Genomic DNA, 14,350 nt, shown 5'->3' with positions numbered 1-14,350 from the left:
TTAAATGGTTTGTCTGATCTTGATTTCACTTTGGGGTTACAGGTCTGTTTAAATGGTTTGATCTTGATTTCACTTTGGGGTTACAGGTCTGTTTAAATTGTTCATCTGATCTTGATTTCACTTTGGTAAGTGGTACCTATCAAGAAAATTACCCATTTCTTTTAGATTTTCTGATTTGGTGGAGTATGGGTTTTTACGGGATGTCTTTTTGAGTCTGCGGATTCCCTCACTGTCTGTTATTATGCCTCCCTTTTTATTTCTAATTTTGTCAACTCAAGTACTGTCTTTCTGCCTTTCAGTTAACTTAGATAAAAGTTGGTCAGTCTCACTGATTTTTTTTCAAACAACAAACCTTTGTTCCATTGATTCTTTGTTTTTTGTTTTTATTTGATTGATTTTAGCTCTGAGATTGATTATTTTCTGCCATCTACTCCTTTTGGGTGTGATTTCTTCTTTTTGTTCTATGGCTTCCAGGCTACTCTGGTATACATAGTAAGTTCCAGGTCAGCCAAAACCACATAGTAAGATCCTGTGTAATACAATAAGTATACGGTAATACTGACTGCAGTGTCCACATAGTAAGATCCTGTGTAATACAATAAAGTATACTGTAAACTGACTGCGGTGTTCATATAGCAAGAAAACCTATTTTCCTGGCTTTCTTTGGCATTAGATGTAGCCATCAATGGTAGGGTTACATGATCCTAGAGCAAGTTGGAGGCTGACCTTGGCTATAAAAGACCCTAGTTTAAAAATGAAAATGAGAGCCAGGCAGTGGTGGTACATACATTGCTTTAATCCCAGCACTTGGGAGGCAGAGGCAGGAAAATTACTGAGTTTGAGGCCAACCTGGTCTACAGAGTGAGTTCCAGGACAGCCAAAGCTACACAGAGAAAACCCTGCCTTGAAAAACCATAAATAATGGCTGGAGAGATGGCTTAGCAGTTAAGAGCACTGACTGCTCTTCTGAAAGTCCTGAGTTCAAATTCTAGCAATCACATGGTGGCTCATAACCACCCGTAGTGAGATCTGACGCCCTCTTCTGGTGCATCTGAAGACAGCAACGGTGTACTTAGATAAAGTAATAAATCTTATTTAAAAAGCCATAAATGAATAAATAAATGTGAAAGAATGAAATAATTAACAACACCTTTTTACTTAGTTGATATAGCTAACAGTCACTAAAGGAAGTTGTAGTGACAGTTTTGGGAATTCTGGAAAATCTATTGCTCTGTTCCCTGCAGTTTCCTCAATAGCATTTGAAATAAAATTTCACAAGTTTTCCTTATCGGGCCCGTGTCAGGTGCCACGAGTAGCCAGCCTTCACTGCCTTGCAGGCTCTTCATTTTCCCTCCCCATCTCATCCTACCACCCCCAGTTTCACTCCCAAACACTAGACAGGAGAGAAACAAAGACAAGGGAAAGAGATCTCTGATTCTTAGTTTCTTTTCTTTTGTGACCACATCTACTAACAAACCAAAACCAACCTCCCTAAATAGCCATCACCTACCCCTGCTCTTAGGGGTTCTAGCAGTGTCAGATTCGGAACCTGCCTCTGCCAGAGCAGGAGGCAAATTGTGGTCAGCTGCTGCAGGCGTCCAAGCAGCCCCACACCTGGGGTTAAAGTGAAAGAAAGCACATTCCTATAATATTTCTGTTTTTTTTGTTTTGTTTTTTTAAAGAAACCAAGATTCCAGACTCAGCTCCCAGAACTGAAGAACAGAAGCATCCCTGAGCTAGTCATTATTTCCTAGGTCCCATGTTTTGTCATTTAAGAAAATGTATTCCTTCATTTTTGTAATAGAGTCCTTGAGCCCCCAGACTGACTGTGGGAGGTAACCTCTGGGTTCTGTAGTCCTGAAAATGGACTTTTTCTGATGCTATGCCTGGATGATAGATTGTCTGGGAATAAAGTATAGGTTTTAAAGCTATGTCGTTATTATCTACTAGAATCCCACCACACATAGAAGTTTGATGCCAGTTTATTTCTTATTCCCTGATTAGTTATTTTTGGAACTTTTAGTATAACATCTGTCTTCGTTAGTGTTCTGTTGCTGTGAAGAGACACCATGAAAAAGGCAACTTTTAGAAAGCATTTATTTGGGACTTGCAGATATTATAAAGGATGAGTCCATAGCCATCGTGGCTGGGAACATGGCAGCAGGCATGCAGGCATGGTGCTGGAGCAGTAGCTGCGAGCTCACACCCCGGCCCACAGGCAGCAGGCAGAGAGAGAGTACAACTGGTCCTATCATGTGGGCCTGTGGTCCTATCATGTGGGCTTTTGACACTCCAACCCAGTGTCACACCTCCTCCAATAGTAGCATACCTGGGAATTCTAAGTACCCCGCCTGGGAACCAAGCACAAGGGTGCATGTCCTGTGGGGGCCGTTTTGTTCTGCCCACCACAGCACCCTTGCCTTGACATTCTGAAATGTAAACAGTTGAGTCTAGACACTTGGACACCTTGTGAGTCCTTTGATGGGGAATCAGTTTTGAGCATGTACATTGATTGCTATAGCTTTGTAGTATAGTTTAATTTTGCTCTTTTTAAGACTTTGTTCCTGATTCTGGATCCCTTGCACTTGCATATGAATTTGGGTCATCTTGTTAATTTCGGTAATAAAACTTGCTAGGAATTGATTTAACATGGTAAGCTTCATTCTTTAGAAAAAAAAGTACTGAGTTCCCTTATACTTCTTTATTCTTTATTCTTTTTTTAAAAAGATTTATTTTATTTTATTTTATTTTATTTATGTGTATGAGTATACTGTAGCTGTACAGATGGTTGTGAGCCATCATGTGTGTGGCTGCTGGGAATTGAACTCCGGCCCCTCTCACTCTAGTGTAATTCACTGTAGCTGTCTTCAGATGCACCAGAAGAGGGCGTCAGATCTCATTACGGGTAGTTGTGAGCCACCATGTGGCTGCTGGGATCCGAACTCAGGACCTTCGGAAGAGCAGTCTTACCAGCGGCTGAGCTATCTCACCAGCCCTTCTTTAATCTTTTTCAATATTTTTTTCTTGTTGAGACAGTCTTGCTATTTTACGTATGCTGGTCTTGAACTTGGAATCCTTCTACCTCATCAGCCTATTGAATACCTGGGATTACAGATGTGCACCACCACTCCCAGCAGTTTCTGCCTGTTACTACCTTTCTGTACTGTGGTACACTTTTTACTACAGATGAACCAATATGGATACCCTGTGCTATTAACTAAAACCCATTGTTTAAGTTTGTTCATATAGTTTTTCTGAGGGTTTTAACAGATGCATGCGTGCTGTGCATTTATGATGGCACTCGTTCAAGGACAGCTTCATTGCCTTGAATCTCCCCTGTATCCTCAGTATAGTGATGCTGCCCTACCTCTCTCCAACCTTTTAACAAGCACTAATTTGGACCATTGCCCGAGTGCTGTAGTATTGGAATTACAATGCATGTGTCTTCTTTCATCCAGCAAAGTGTTTCTGCCATGGCTTTCATGGCTGCTCTATTAGTCAGAGCTGTCTGGAGGAACAGAACTGATAGAATGAATCCGTCTGTCTGTCTGTCTGTCTGTCTGCCTGTCTGTGTATCTATCTATCTGTGCAAAGGGGGTATATTAGGATGGAGTCCAGGCTTTGGTCTAGCTAGTGCAATAATTGCTGTCTACCAATGGGAGGGGCAGGAATCCAGGAGCTGCTCAGTCCTTGAGGCTCATGTCTCAGCTGGACTTCAGTGTGCCACAGAATGGGGCAGAAGTCGGCTCTAGTGCCAGTGAAGGAGTGAGGAGAGGAGACAGGCGGAGAGCAAGCCTCCTCTTCCGCGTCCTTTCTCCAGGCTGCCAGCACACATGACTAGATTGAAGGCGGATCTTCCCTCCTAAAAAAGGTCTGGATTTAAAGGGGATTTCCCACTCAAAATGATTTAATTAAGACAAATCCCTTAAAGGTAGCTAGCCTCTTGGGTTTTAGTTAATTCCAGATGTAGTCAAGTTGACAACCAGGACTAGTCATTATAGCTATCATTCTTATTCCTTTTTATTGTTGACCAGTGTCCCGTGGCGTGGCTCTATATTCCTAGCAGTGTTAAGTGAGAGTTCCCGCTGCTCCCCAACACCTGTCTTAGGATTCGCTGAATAGGTTTGAGGTAGAATTTCATGATTGATGTCATTTGCAACTCCCTGGGCTGGGCATATGCTCAGCAAAGGTGCACACACACACACACACACACACACACACACACACACACACGTGCACACATGCGCACACATGCGCACACACGTGTGGAACATCTTCTCACATTTTTTTTTAGCTATATGTATACCTTCTTTAGAAATTGTCTTAAGAACTTTTGTTCCTTATTCAATCCAATTGTTTTTTTGTTTGGTTGGTTTGATTAGGTTTTGTTGTTTTGGTCTTTTTCTGTTTTGTTTTGTTTTTTTAAACACGGTTTCTCTGTGTCGTCTAGCTATACTGGAGCTTGCTATATTAACCAGGAAGCCTAGAACTCAGCCATTCACCTTCTCTGCCTCCCGAGTGCTAGGATTTAAGGCATGTGCCACCATGCCTGGCTTTTAATCCAGTTGTTTTATTCTTGAGCTTGAGTTCTTCTTATGCCTTGGTTAGCAGTCATTATCAGGTAGCAGTCATTATCAGGTAGCTGTTTCCATGTATTTTCTCTTAGTCTGCTTTGCCAACTTATTGTTGGAGTGTCTTCTGTAGAGCCGAAGTTTCACATTTCAGCAAAGTTGAGTTTATAAATTATTCTTTCATGGCTTTGGGATTGTCTACACCTGTTTTCATAAGATGTATATTAAATTTGTATATCAATTTGTGAAATGATATTTAACAATATTGATTTTTAATTCATGAAATTGCATAATTTATCTTTTATTTAGGTTTTCTTGCATTTCTTTTAACTATATTTGTAGCCATTAGTGTACTAGTCATTTAGTTTTTAAGAAATTACTTTTATGTGTATAGGTGCTTTGCCTGTATGTATGTCAGTGCTCCACATGCATCTCTGGTGCCCACAGAGGCCTGAGAAGGGAGTCAGATCCCCTGGGGTTAGAGTTACAGGTGGTTGTGAGCTACCAGGTAGGTGTAGGAATGAAGCCCATCAAGACAGTCTGCACACAGCTGATCACAGTGCAGAGGGCAAGCATTGCTTTGCGTGCAGCCACTGAGCTGTCATTACAGAACCACTTCTCTGGTCTGCATGTTGCCAGTTTAAGTAGTGATCATAGCTTCCCCCCTAATTCCCTGAGTAACGTGCACAGAAATGATTGGCATAAGATGAAGTAGGAGGGTAAGTACTTTAAGAAAGAGCTACAGTGCTGGAGAGGTGGCTCAGCAACTAGAAGCACTTGGTGATCTTTCAGGGAAGCTGGATTTGATTTCTAGCACCCCCATGGCAGATCACATCTGTAATACCAATTCTAGAGACCTGATGCTCTCTTACCTCTGTGAGCACCAGGCACACACATGGTACACAGACATACAGACAGGCAAGATACCCATACACTAATAATAATAATAATAATAATAATAATAATAATAATAATAATAATACAGAGATATGGTCTGATAATGTAGCAGAGAACTTACCTATTGTGAAAAACTCTGGGTTCAATTCCCAGCAGTCAAAAAAAGTAATGCCATAGTTTATAACAGGATGCTCCTTAGGAAACTTAGATTTTCCTCTGTTGGTTTGGTTTGAACAACATCTGCAGTGCTGAAATGACACACCGTGAGGATGTGAGAGCATTTGCTTATGTTTAGTCCGAGCATTCATAAGCTAACTAAAAATAACAATGTTTCCCTGGAAGGTCACAGAGACCACGGTCTGTTGGTCATGTAAATGTTTTACCAGGATGGTGGCTGGCGGTTATTCCAGCCGCTCCTACAAGCTGCTGTGCACAAGGGTGGTCCCTGTTTAAATATTTATTTTGTGCTTTGACTGGGAAGAAATCTTGCTTTAAACATCAACAAGCCAATGGTTGTCTTGATGTATGCAAGCAGCCAGCCACCCTGTTTGAAGCGGGAGGCTGTACCGTAGGACGCTGCTTTTGACTGGATTTTACTGCTTTGCTGCTTTTATGGAAAGTTTTAGAGTTGGTAAGGTAGTTGATGGGGTAAAAACACCTGCTGCCCAGCCTGGTAACCTGACTTCAATACCTGAGACCCACAGGCTAGAAGAGGAGAACCAACACCTACAAGTTGTCCTCTGACCTCTACATACATGGGGCAGCACGTGTGCGTGAATGAATAAATGAATAACATGCATTTTAAAATAACAAACTTTAAATAACACTTAAATAACACAAATGAATGAATGAATGAATGAATAACATGTAATTTAAAATAACAAGCTTTAAATAACACTTACAATTCAGATCAATAAAATAAATAATAGTTTGGATCACCCATCTGTCTGCCATGATCTGTCAGCTTTCTATCACTGTGAAGGAATACCTCAGATAATTGGCTTAAGAAGTATAATGGTTATTCTGTGATGGTTACCATCGGTGTCATCTTGGCTGGGTTTAGTTAGACTCACCTACCAGTAGACATACTGTGGGCATGTCTTTGAGGATTCCCAGAGAGGATTAGCTGAAGAGGGACCCACCATGGAGGTTGGTAGCACATCACCAAGTAGACTGGGGCCCAGTCAGAATGAAAGGAGGAAAAGGAGAAAGCTGGGCTGCCTCTCCCTCCTCTCTGCTCCTTTCCCACTGGGATGTAGGGAGGTGAGGTGTAGCTGCGTGTGCCTGCTGCCTCAGAGCTACCTGTCACCATGCACCCACCATGGTGGACTGAGAGCCAAAATGAAACCCTCTTCTTGCTTTTCTCAGGTACTGGGCATAGTGTCTCAGTCAGTGTGTTATTGCTGTGAGGAGACACCGTGACCAAGGCAACTTTTAAAGGACAACATTTCACTGGGCTTGCTTCCAGCTTCAGTGTCCATGACCATCCTGGCAGGGAGCATGGCAGCGGGGAGACAGGCATGGCCTGGAGCAGTAGCTGAGAGCGCACATCCGACCCTCAGTGGGCCTAGCATGGGCTTTCCAAACCTCACAGTCCACCCCCAGGGTTCCTCCATCAAGGCCACACCCAGTCAACAATTTTTCAAATGATGCCACTCCCTGTGAGTTGGTTGGGACCGGTTTTGTTCAGACCACCACAGCCAACCGGTTTCTTTCTTTTTTTTTTTTTTCTTTTTTCTTTTTTTTCTTTTTTAGTTTTTCAAGACAGGGTTTCTCTGTGTAGCCCTGGCTGTCCTGGAACTCACTCTGTAGACCAGCCTGGCCTCGAACTCAGAAATCTACCTGCCTCTGCCTCCCAAGTGCTAGGATTAAAGGCGTGTACCACCACTGCCCGGCCCTTTCTGGTTTCTTTAGCACAGTGAGATTCTGTATTAATCCCTTGCTTCCTCTCCGCTGCCCTGTTGTTACACAGGAAGATTTTGGCTTGCACTAAAGTCTTCTCTATTGGTTTCCCCTGCCCACCCCTTTTTCCTGCTTTTTTGTTTGGCTCTGCATTTTGTTTTGTTTTTCTAAAGATTTATTTATTATATAGAAGTACACTGTAGCTGACTTCAGACACACCAGAAGAGGGCATCAGATCTCATTACAGATGGTTGTAAGCCACCATGTGGTTGCTGGGATTTGAACTCAGAACCTTCAGAAGAGCAGTCAGTACTCTTACCCACTGAACCATCTCATCAGCCTGTGTTTTGTTTTCTTAAGAAAGGATTTATATGGCTCAGGCTGGTCTTTAGTTTGTTGTGTAGCAAAGGCTAGCCTTTAACTCTTGATCCTTGGCCAGGCAGTGGTGGCGTACGCCTTTAATCCCAGCACTTGGAAGGCAGAGGCAGGTAGACTTCTGAGTTTGAGGCCAGCCTGGTCTACAGAGTGAGTACCAGGACAGCCAGGGATATACAGGGAAACCCTGTCTCGAAAAAACAAACAAAAAACAAAACAAAACAAAACAAAAAAACCAAAAACAACAATAACAAAAAAAACCCTCTTGATCTTCCTGGGTCTTCCTTTCTGAGTGCTGGGATAAAGATCCATGCTCTCAAGCCTGGTTCCATTTCCATTTTACAGTTGTGCTTGTCAGAATGCCTAATAAATAAAACCATGCACTGTGAGTCCATTGCCCACACTGCCCCTCTCACCCAGTGTATATGAAATGCCAACTCGAGCTGAAGAGTGGCTCAGCAGGAAAGCAGGAAACCCATGACATGACCTGAGTCTGATTACGGTGCTTGTCCCATGACTTCCATAAGCACACCATTCCACGTGTGCCCATGCACATGCATAGACATACTATTAATTTTAAAAATTAAATAGATTCAAATTTTACCTTAGTTTCCTTTCATTTGAACTTTTTAAGACGTGTCCATATTCTCACTAAACCCTCCTGCTAGTTTATGAGGATAACCTGAGAGCATAATGTTTTTCCATTTAGTATAAATTCTTTTTTCTGTTATAAAGTTACTGAACAATGTGTCATCAAAATTTAAGAACACCTAGTGGGAGCCTTCACACAGGGAACTGGCACTGAGCTCCTGCTCTGACGTGTGAGGCTAAGGCCTAGAGTGAGAAGAACCGGTGTTACTGTGATCTTGGGGTCATTTGCCCCGTGAAGGAGTTGGACAACAGATGATGTTACCAGTAACCGGCTGGAGCAACGAAAGAATTCAGCACTGGGTTAGAGTCTCTGCTTAGTGCTTGGCTAGTCCTATTTTACCTTCACAAAGAGTGACTCAGCTCCAGCTTCAGCAGTGAGAGCTTAAGCAGCTTACAGGGCTTCCCCTAAGGATTGTTTGGTTTTTCTCTAAGAAAGACTTAACAACCAGGATTGAAATGCTAGGCACAAACGTGCTTTATGTCTCTCCTTCCAAACTGTTGAAACAGTAACGTCTAACTCAAACCAGAGTCACACCCTAGCCACTTACCAACTGCATTCTGTGGATTTTATACCTTCATTTGAAAAATGAGAATAATCCACCCTGATGGAAGCTTGGGGAGGCAGGAAGTGGTGAAGTGAGCAGAGAGCAGCCATGTGTAAGCAGAGCTGACTGAAGAGCTGTGGGGAGGGAGCGCGGCCACAGAAAGTCACTGGAAGCTTTGAATCACTTTCTGTTTCAGACTTCTGTGAATGTTGTGTTTGGTTTGATCACATGTTCCATTTGACTAAGCAGCACTGAAGTTTATTCATAGTGAGGATGGTAAAATATATAAATAACCCAGTTCAAAGAAAATGCCACATTTTACCTCTGCCATTTTTTCTGTTTAAGAAGCGAAGGGTTTTCAAATACATGTATTTTTTTTAAAGTGGAGGGGAAAGCTAAGGTTTTTGATGGCAGTTTTAAAGAACAAGACATCGTGGTACACATCTGTAGTCGTGTCTCTCAGGAGACGGAGGAGGACTGCAGGGTCAAGGCAGCTGTACTCAGTCAGGCACAGTCAGCCGTCCACAGCAGCAAGGACAGCAGAACAGCATGGGCGTTACTCAGTGCAGGAGAGATTAACAAGAGACTTGGGGCACTAAAGATGGACTGCAGAGATCTCAGCAGTTTTATGTCAGGGTATTATATAAATCATAATTTTGTTAGACATGCATAGGAGGTATGGGACAATAGATCAGTAAGCTAAGCCCTTATCCTCTAAGCATAAGGACCGGTGTTCAGATCCCAGTAGTGTGGTGGCCTGCCCACAGCCCCACTTCACAGGAGGTGGACACCGGAGTAGGGTGGCTAGTCAGACTAGCAAAGACCAAGAACAAGGGACCTGGCAAGAGATTTTGCCTCAGTATATAACATGGAGAGCAATTGAGGAAGACACTTGAAGTCATCTCAAGACTTGACATGCACATGTGCACCTTTACACACACACACACACACACACACACACACACAGTGCCCATGTGAAGCCAGAGGACAATTTACTGGAGTTGGTTTTCCCTTCCCGTGTGGGCCCCCAGGATTGAGAGTTCGTGTCTTCAGCTTGTTGGCAAGTACATTTATTTTCTCAGCCATCTCATCAGCTCCCAAATGATGCTTTAAGCTCTGTGCTGGGTCTCCACCAAGGGAGGGCTGCTGGCCATACTGTATCCTCCGGTGCCCAATCCTGTCACCCGTACTCCTCAGGTGCCTATTGGCCCTTGTCATCTGCAACAGCTTCCTGTAGCTGCTGTTCATCCTTGGGGCAGGTTGATCCTTGGTTTCCTGACTTGACTGATGTTGGAATAGCTCAGTCTTAAACCTTTTCAAGATGGTTCTGGCTTACGGTTCCTGAGGCTTGGAGAGGAGAGACTGGCCAGCTCTCCTCCTGAGTGCTGACCCATTGGGTAGAGGCGTCTTGGTCTCATGAAAACCCCCAAGTGGATTCGAGGCTCGTCCTTGGGTTGAGTCCATAGTCTTTTTTATCAGGATGGCTGGCTTGCCTCCTGAAGGCTCCTGTGTCCCTTCCTTATCAGGAGGCCATGGTTGGGCTGTGGCTCCTTTCCTCTGAGTTGCTCTTCAGCTGTCCACTCTCGTCCCCTTTATTTCTGGTGCTTTCTGTCTTTGTTTGTTTGAAGTTTCCATTCTATTATCCTGATTTTTCTCATTCACTGCATCACATGCATGCTGCCTCTTGTCTCTGTCCTTGCCCCATAATGGGAGTGGTTGTGGAGTTACAATTCAAAGAGGGAAAACACTTGTTACCATGCCTGTAAACAATTATGAAAGCACACTTCTTCAGTGTGTCATAGATTAATAAATAAAATTGTGTATGTGAATGTGAAGGTATGGCAGATGGAATGTCATACCTGGCATGACCTGGGCAAACACCCCACTGACAGTTGAGCTGTCTGTACCGTTAGCCTTCACATAGTAACTGTGGGGTTGGAGTATTGGTGAGTGAGTCTAAGACCTTGCTCATGCTAGGTAAGCGTTTTTCTTCGAAGCGATATCATTGGCCCTTGCTATTGGATGTATTTTTACTTACTTTTAGATAAAGGCTTGCTGTGTAGTTCAGGCTGGCCTTGAAATTGTAATTCGCTTAGATCAGCCTCTGGGAGGCTGGACTATATACAACTACACTAGGATGGAGGCTGGGACTATATACAGTGACACTAGGATGGAGGCTGGGACTATACACAACTACACTAGGATGGAGGCTGGGACTATACACAATTACACTAGGATGGAGGCTGGGACTATACATAATTACACTAGGATGGAGGCTGGGACTATATACAACTACACTAGGATGGAGGCTGGGACTATACATAATTACACTAGGGTCCAAACTAACAATTTTAAAAAGATATTGGTGTTTTGTTTTGAAAAAAAGCTTATGGTTATATTTTACCAGTATGTTTGTATGTGTACTGTGTGTCTGTGTATGCTTGTGAGTGTGTGTGTGTGTGTGTGTGTGTGTGTGTGTGTGTGTGAGGGGGGGCACACATGAACATGTGAGTGTGTTACTTTTGAAGGCCAGAAGAGTGTGTCATATCCCCTTTAACTGGAGTTGCAGATGGATGTGAGCTGCCTGCTGAGAGGATGCTGGGAACCTGCCTTGGTCCCCTGGACTAGCCAGTGCACTGATCCCTCCCCCACACCCACAGCCCCTAGAGAATATTCTTATTGACACTTTCTATATTGACACACCACAGCTCTTATTAGAAGTTGGCTTTCCGTTACCTAACTTAGCCAGTGAGTGCAGTAGCTGGGTAAATTCTGCAGAATTACACATGGGGGTGGTATAAAGTCGTGTGTTATGAAGCAAAATGTGTTCTTTGTTTCAAAGTAAGGTAAAAACATCTTTGTTTATTGCATACATCCAAAGGAAATAAAAGCCTATTTGTCATTGTAGTAATGTTCCTGGAAATGATGTTGTTGAATAAAAAGTATATCAGGAATTCATTTTTATAAATGAAAATGCTGCGGGTTATTTTTGCTCAGAGTTTTGGTTACAGTCGTTTGGGATTTGGCTTTAAAGTCTGTCCTATTCTTAGGAGCTCTGCCAGTGCCGGCCTGGAGAGGGGAACTGCCCCTGCTGTAAGGAGTGCATGCTGTGCCTCGGGGCCCTGTGGGACGAGTGTTGCGACTGTGTCGGTGAGTCCACAGGCCAGCGCCGTCTTCTGACTTCTTCTAAGTCACAGAATAGAATCCTTGACTAAATGATGTGAGTAGGGGCTGGACACGCACGCATGCACGCATGAGCACACACACACACTGTTGTTGCCTTCCTCTGGGTTCCCCTACAGACCTTTGCAGTGCTGTGGCCACCCTTCCCTTTAGGTTAAAGTGTCCTGCACTTTTCACAGATGGGGTACATGCTCTGAGAGGACTCCAGTTAGCACGCGGCCTTTGTACACACTTTGTCTAACAAGACTTCTTCCCAATTTCCTGCAATCCCAGCTCTTCAGGAGGCTGAGGCAGGAGGATCACAAATTCAAGGCATGCATGTGCTCACAGAATGAGTTCAGTGTCTGCCTGACTCAAAATAAAACAAGTAAATGAACAAAACAAGAAAAGGAAAGAAAAAAAGTGGGACAGGAAGGGCTGTCAGTGGTAGAGCACATATCTGCCATGAATGAGGGAGGCCTAGTGAGATTATACTACCAAAGGGGGTGGGAAGAGGGGAGGGAGGGGACAGCTTTCTCCTTTCCTCTTGACTAACATTTATTTTTGGTTTTTGATTTTCGATTTTTTCAAGACAGGGTTTCTCTGTATAGCCCTGGCTGTCCTGGAACTCACTCTGTAGACCAGACTGGCCTCGAACTCAGAAATCCACCTGCCTCTGCCTCCCAAGTGCTGGTATTAAAGGCATGCGCCACCACTGCCCGGCTCTAATATTTATTTTTGTTTTATGTGTATGGTGCCTGTGTGTATGTTGCTGCACATTGGGTGCAAGGCCCGTGGAGGCCAGCAGGGGCTGCTGGATTCCTGCAGTTGGAGACAGTTGTGAGCTGCCTCGTGGTGCTGGAAATGGAGTCCAGAGCCTCTGACCCACTGAGCCATCCCATCACTAACTTCCCTCTCTCTGATTTCCACTTAGAGTCCTTGTTGTTTCCATCCTACAGTCCAGCAGGCTCTCCCTGAGACTGCAGGTGTTCTTGTAAAAGACTCTCGGCCAGACCTACCTTCTGAAATGGACTTATCCAAAGGTTACTAACGTGCGCTCGCGAAAACAGCAGATGACTAGTGTCATATTAATTAGGCTACTTTTTCTGCTGAAATCATCTATTTCCAGGTTAGAAACAAAACGATAGATAAAAAGGTAAAAGGTTTCTGGGATTAGAATGCTTTGGGGTTTTTGTTTGTTTGTTTTGTTTTGTTTGTATTTTGGACTGCTGTTTATTTCTTTATTGTGTGTGGGTGTTTGCAAATGGAAGTCAGAGGGCAACCTCAGAAGTTGGTTTTCTTCTGCCATGTTGTGGGATTGATGGTATGAGGCGAGGTTCCCAGGCCTGTGCCCAAGAGCCTTCGTCTGCTGGGCCATTACACCAGCCCTGCAGGCTTGCCATTGAATCTAAGTAGGATTCCCAGAACGTCTGTTAGCTGTGGGTCAGACTCAGTGGCAAGTGCCTCTATTCATTGAGCCGTCTCACTGGCCCCTGTACTGTTCTTTTAAGCTGATAGGCAACAGAAACATTGGGGCCTGGTGCTGAGCATGATATCACATACCTGCAATCACAGCTGTCGGGACACTGAGCAGGTGAAGCCAGGCTGTACTAAGACCTTAGCTCTAGAGACCAAATAAATAAACCAACCATTAAAGGGAATATTGAGGGACTGGAGAGATGGTTCAGTAGTTAAGAGCACTGACTGCTTTTCCAGAAGACCCTAGTTCAGTTCCCAGCACTCACATGAAAGCTCACCTCTGTCTCTCTAATCCAGCGCCAAGTGATTTGGTGCCCTCACATAAAATGTACATAAAATAGAAAATTAAACATTAAAAAAAGGATCTAGTGAGTTTGGCTTTTAAAAAGAGTCACTAAAACCAGGCATGGTTTTAAGTGTGGGCATGCATGGGCGTGTATGTCTGTGCATGCTTGTGGACGATGAAACTAGAAACAGAATTGGGAGAGAAGAGAAGATCTTAAAGGAGGTGAGAAATGAAGACAGTAATGGAGTGCATGAATAGTGAAGCAAAGAGGCTGTCTGAGGGAAGAGAGAATGTGCTGGAGCAGGGGGCTGTCGGGAGAGTCGTGTGGGGAGAGGAGTAGATGAGAGCAACTTGTAGTCCTTCTCCCTCTCTCTTTCCACCTCTGTCTGTCTGCCTGTCTGTCTCTCTCTTTCTCACACACACAGATACACCACATACACAGACACATGCACACACACACAGATACACCACATACACAGACA

The 14,350-nt window shown here is 43.9% G+C and overlaps 1 protein-coding gene across 1 annotated transcript in view; it reads left to right on the top strand.

The window, feature by feature from the left end:
* Positions 1 to 14,350, top strand: part of Twsg1 (twisted gastrulation BMP signaling modulator 1) — a 35,580-nt gene that overhangs the window by 5,096 nt on the left and 16,134 nt on the right. Inside the window, exon 3 of the mRNA XM_031368611.1 lies at positions 11,992 to 12,091. Within this exon, the coding sequence (XP_031224471.1) occupies positions 11,992 to 12,091 (100 nt within the window). The remainder of the gene's footprint in view (positions 1 to 11,991; positions 12,092 to 14,350) is intronic.

Source organism: Mastomys coucha, unplaced genomic scaffold, assembly GCF_008632895.1.
Source record: "Mastomys coucha isolate ucsf_1 unplaced genomic scaffold, UCSF_Mcou_1 pScaffold14, whole genome shotgun sequence".
Classification (NCBI taxonomy): Eukaryota; Metazoa; Chordata; class Mammalia; order Rodentia; family Muridae; genus Mastomys; species Mastomys coucha.
Note: the sequence above shows the minus strand (reverse complement) of the source record. Positions and strands in the feature narration are given on the sequence as shown.